Here is a 5,015-nt window from a genome sequence, read left to right as displayed (position 1 = left end):
ATGGCAAGATCATCCAAGCAGGACTCTGGCGCTCCCCAAAGGCAGGAGCTTATATGGCTGCCACGCTCAGATTACCTTTTAGTTGGTTCCTAATAACAGGAGCAGGAGCGTCTTGCTCAATATCTTCGCCAACTATAAGAACTGGAAAGGCCTCTTTAACAGCAGAATCCAATATCTGGAACATGTCTTTTGGATTGGTTATTTTCTTATCAACTAAAAGCAGCTACAACAACACAAAGAAGGTATACTCTTAGCCATTGGTATTGCAAGCAAACCAGAAAAAAACTTAAGAGGTTTTGGTTCAGACCTTGCAATCATGGAATTCAGCTTCCCTCTTCCTTCGGTCAGTGACAAAGTAAGGCGATAAATAACCACGATTAAACTGCATTCCTTCGACAATCTCAAGATTGTTCACTAGGTATTTTCCTTTCTCTATTGTTACTACACCAGTCCTTCCTACTTGTTGAAAAGCATTGGAAATCATGTTTCCAACTTCGTAGTCATTCCCGGCACTAACTGCTGCAACATGAGCAAGCTCATGATCTTCAATCTGCAAACACGAAGTTCGCGGTTTTTTCCATTAAGGCTAACTAATTACTCCATTCTCATGAGTACTCTCAAGGGTTCAAAGGCAGGGATCTTTCACCTCTCTGGACATTGACCTGAGCTCTAAAACAAGAGCTTTTGCGGTTCTCTCAATACCACGGGCCACTTGGATGGGATTTGTTCCAGCAGAAACCACCTGAAGATGAGAAAATGGGTTCAAAAGTAGAAGCTGGTATGGTGATACATTATCCAATTGGTCATAATGGGAATCTGTATACCTTAATACCTTCAGTAATAAGGCCATGAGCAAGAATTATAGATGTAGTGGAACCATCACCCGCAAGGTCATTAGTCTTAGCACCCGCTTGCCTCACAAGTTTCACGCCAACATTCTCTAAAGGATCCTCCAATTCAATCTACACCACACAATAAAAGGTAATTATGGTTTTTTCCATTTCATCGACCATCAGAAGCGTGTGGGACTATAAAGGAAAGTGTGAAACCTCTTTAAGAACAGTTTCACCGTCATTGACGATCTTGGGAGGTCCGTACTTGTTCTGCAACACTATGTTTCGTCCCTTTGGACCTAATGTCACGCCTAATAGCTTAGCGACCATATCTGCACCTGCCTTCACCACCATTTTCCATCATAAGAAAACGAAATTCTATAAGAAGGCCTGAAAGAAGAAGGAGAGAACCTGAAGCTTCTTGGTGACAGCGCCATCACGGTTAAAGTGAACTTCTTTTGCAGCAGCTCTTGCTCTAAGGAAGAAATTCGAAGAAGAAGGCTTTTTACGGAAAGTTCGATCAGAAAAAGGCAACGCAGAGAGTGAGGAAGCCATTGCCGTTAAAACGAGCAAGGACTACAAAAAAATTATCAGCTTCTGTGAGTAACAAGATTATAAGGTGGGAAAAAGATGTCATATCTCCTCGTTCCGAGTTATTGGAACTAATTTTGTTGGGCCGAGCCCAACAGAAGAAGAAACCCATTTAACACTCAAAAGGGTCTTTAGTTCTTTCAAATTTTCAGGTATATGAGGTACATTAGGAACATGTTGTCTTTGATTAGTCACTTGCAAATGCTTTCAAAGCGACAATAAGTCATAAACACTGTCAAAGAATCGCATTTAGTTTGAATGAATGTTCTATTGTATCCATTCCATGAGAAATTGAAGTTGAAAAAGAAGAGTATCAATCAAGGTAGTCACCTAATTTAGTCACATCACATAAATAGTCACCTATTGAGATTGCATAGTCGATTAAAGGTATCAAGTTAACCAATTAGGCTTGCAATCAAGTTAACCAATTAGGTGGAAAAACACAACAGGAAGCAAATTGAACATTTGAGGAAATGTTTTTAGCTAAATCAATTTAAGATGTCCTACAGAACTAAGTCTTGTAATTTTGCTGATGTTGGTGTTCTGTAACTTATTACATTGGTGAGTAAGACCCTTGAATATCCCCATGAAAATACTTTGATAGTATAAGCCATCTCTTGTTCATACGTATTTGGTCAGTAATGCTCTCAAAAGGAGAGCATATGTCAAATTCAAGACATTTTTGCTTAAGCGTCTTCCATATCGATTTTGCTCAAAATTTAATGTGGCCAATTCAATTCTCTGATACTTTCAAAGTCATGAGAAACAAGTGAATCTGGTTGAATCTGAAAGTATCTGCGTTAAATCTGAAACAATTGATAGTGTTTATACAAAACAAAATCATATACTCTTCCAAAGTTTGAGCCATATATGAAAGCAAAGTGCTAAATATGGCACGAGAACTACTCATAGAAGAAATTTCATATAGCACCATGCTCGTGTAGTCTGAAACATTAAATCAGTTAAAACAGACTATGATTTTCTTAGGTGCAAATCAAAAATTGAGCAATTCTGAGGAAAACTAAAAACTAAAAAGCATAACCAACTAATTTTATTGAATCAGATACAGATCTCTGACTCACAAACAGCAAAAAAAAAAAAAAACGGATTTAAAAAAGAGACAACAGAGCAATTCAGAGAACTTTGAAGGTTGTATAATAATTATATCAACATGAATTTTGAATTCAGAGGCAAATTTTCTCATCATCATGCTCTGTTTTCCTAACAATACAATCATCAGCACTCAAAAACCCAAATTACTATTGGTCAATACGCAATTCTGAGAAGATCAACTATTGAACAACCCAACAAAAGAAGCGTAAAAGCCAAAATATTGCACCAATAGAGTACCCTTTTCTCGATTTGTTCCTTGCATCTATAAAACTCAAAGATGCAAGGGGCTATACGGTGCTCTGATTACTATTGCAAGCAAAAAAAGATAAAGATCCAACCTTTAGGGCAACACACACATAAATCAACAAACTTTACGATACGATCCTATAAATAAATCGATGAATGAATTGAGAAGGATGGTTTTGACGGCTGGTTGGGTTACGGACTCATGGACGAAGCATTTTATAAGAAGACTGGGTTAGGTTAATTAAGAACCGGGTCGGGGTTTCTTCTTAAAACGTTGGTTTTCTTAACACTGTTTCTGTCGTTTTATCACTTCAATAAGCAACTGCATGTCGTTTTATTGTTGACGGTAATTTATAATACTATATGAAATATCGAAGGGCCGTGTTAATATGTTACGTTTGGGCCGAGTTCAGTTACATAATTATATTAAAAAAAAATCTATAATAGGTGAGAAATATCTTGTCTCCAATAATGTTTTGTGGTGATCGTAATGTGTACTAGACATTTTGTATAAGGGATCAATCTGCATACAAGATCAAAACCAACACAAGTGAAGATGGCCAATTTTGAAGATTGGTCATGTCGACTAAACTTGTTTGCTCTTAGTCTTTAGGTCTCACCTTTTATCAGTCTGATTTCTTTTTACCAATTTAGTTTTGAATGGTCGTAATAGATAGGAACCAGTTTTTCTATATACACGACAACTATAATATCTTTTTTTTTATTGTAGTTTATGAATGCTTCTTAGAGAAATAGTTTTATATATTTGTTAATAAGTCAAATTAGCGTAAGATTTTGTCTAAAGAAAAACTAGAGAAGACTATATATGTCTTTGGTGATTAGCCCTTAATTACCATATTACATATTTAAATAGGTAGACGAGTTTGAAGTTGTAATGTCAATTCAAATTCGACGTCAGTTTAAGAAGTTTCTTTCCCACTTCTCTATCACTTAATTGGTAAACAGTAGTTCTAAACCAAGACTAAATGTCTCCTCTCCATAGCTACTACCTATTCTTGTTGACGAGAATGAATCGCGCGCGATCCTTATACTGACTTTTAATTATACACGTACACTTCAATTTCAATGTTCTAGTAATCTTTTGTATATAAACTGCGATATATCAGCTTTCAATTTCCATAATCATAATCTAGAACTATGAAAATATTTAACTTAAACATGCAAACTTCGAGAGGCGCCAAGATTAATAGATAGATTTAAACCTCAATAAAATTTATTACGATTGTTAAATAGTTACAAATGGACGACAAGAATATTGATCTCTTAAAGAGGACAACAACACTAAAAGCAACGATCAAACAACAAAATGCACATGGGTCCAAACCAAATAATGCATTTCTTATTTACGAAAATATAGAAAGGAAAATTTTATTCCATGAATATGATGGCTGATCTCTAAACGAATATATCGTTTTTAAAAAAATCCGGTTCATCATGTATATGTTTGGTTAGTATATTGGAGGAGGGGGAGAGCTATAGCTATAGCTTGGAGGTGACGGTGAAGACTTGTAAACGTAAGGAGGAGGTGGTGGCGACTTGTAGACATAGGGAGGTGGTGGTGGAGAGCTGTAGATGTAAGAAGGAGATGGTGGCGACTTGTAGACATGCGGAGGTGGTGGTGGAGAGTTGTAGATGTAAGGAGGAGGTGGTGGCGACTTGTAGACATACGGAGGTGGTGGTGGAGAGTTGTAGACGTAAGGAGGAGGTGGTGGCGACTTGTACACATACGGAGGTGGTGGTGGAGATTTGTAGACGTATGGAGGAGGAGGGGGAGACTTGTAAACATATGGAGGAGGCGGTGGAGAGCTGTAGACATATGGAGGAGGAGGGGGATACTTGTAAACATATGGAGGAGGCGGTGGAGAGCTATAAATGTAAGGAGGAGGTGGTGGCGACTTGTAAACATATGGAGGAGGCGGTGGAGAGCTATAGACATAAGGAGGTGGTGGTGGAGACTTGTAAACATATGGTGGAGGTGGAGGAGAACTATAAACATACGGAGGAGGTGGTGAAGACTTGTAAACATATGGAGGAGGCGGTGGAGAACTATAAACATAAGGAGGAGGAGGTGGCGACTTGTAAACATATGGAGGAGGCGGTGGAGAGCTATAGACATAAGGAGGTGGTGGTGGAGACTTGTAAACATATGGTGGAGGTGGAGGAGAACTATAAACATACGGAGGAGGTGGTGAAGACTTGTAAACATATATC

At 37.9% G+C, this 5,015-nt stretch overlaps 2 protein-coding genes across 2 annotated transcripts in view; both read right to left on the bottom strand.

Annotated features, from left to right (window-relative positions):
* The window catches only part of LOC9329472 (chaperonin 60 subunit beta 4, chloroplastic), a 2,389-nt gene extending 831 nt beyond the window's left edge, over nucleotides 1–1,558 (bottom strand). Inside the window, 6 exon segments of the mRNA XM_021014696.1 lie at nucleotides 65–223; nucleotides 308–550; nucleotides 647–742; nucleotides 825–962; nucleotides 1,050–1,175; nucleotides 1,245–1,558. Coding sequence (XP_020870355.1) covers nucleotides 65–223; nucleotides 308–550; nucleotides 647–742; nucleotides 825–962; nucleotides 1,050–1,175; nucleotides 1,245–1,388 — 906 coding nt within the window. The 5' untranslated portion in view covers nucleotides 1,389–1,558.
* Nucleotides 1,559–4,011: 2,453 nt separating this feature from the next.
* Nucleotides 4,012–5,011, bottom strand: LOC110225301 (extensin-2-like; the record flags this gene model as incomplete). Its single annotated transcript, XM_021014689.1, has 1 exon — nucleotides 4,012–5,011. A coding segment is annotated over one exon (759 nt), but the record flags the coding sequence as incomplete, so codon positions are not given.
* Nucleotides 5,012–5,015: the final 4 nt, after the last annotated feature.

Source organism: Arabidopsis lyrata, assembly GCF_000004255.2.
Source record: "Arabidopsis lyrata subsp. lyrata unplaced genomic scaffold ARALYscaffold_1, whole genome shotgun sequence".
Lineage (NCBI taxonomy): Eukaryota > Viridiplantae > Streptophyta > Magnoliopsida > Brassicales > Brassicaceae > Arabidopsis > Arabidopsis lyrata.
This window is presented reverse-complemented; position numbering and strand designations above follow the sequence as displayed.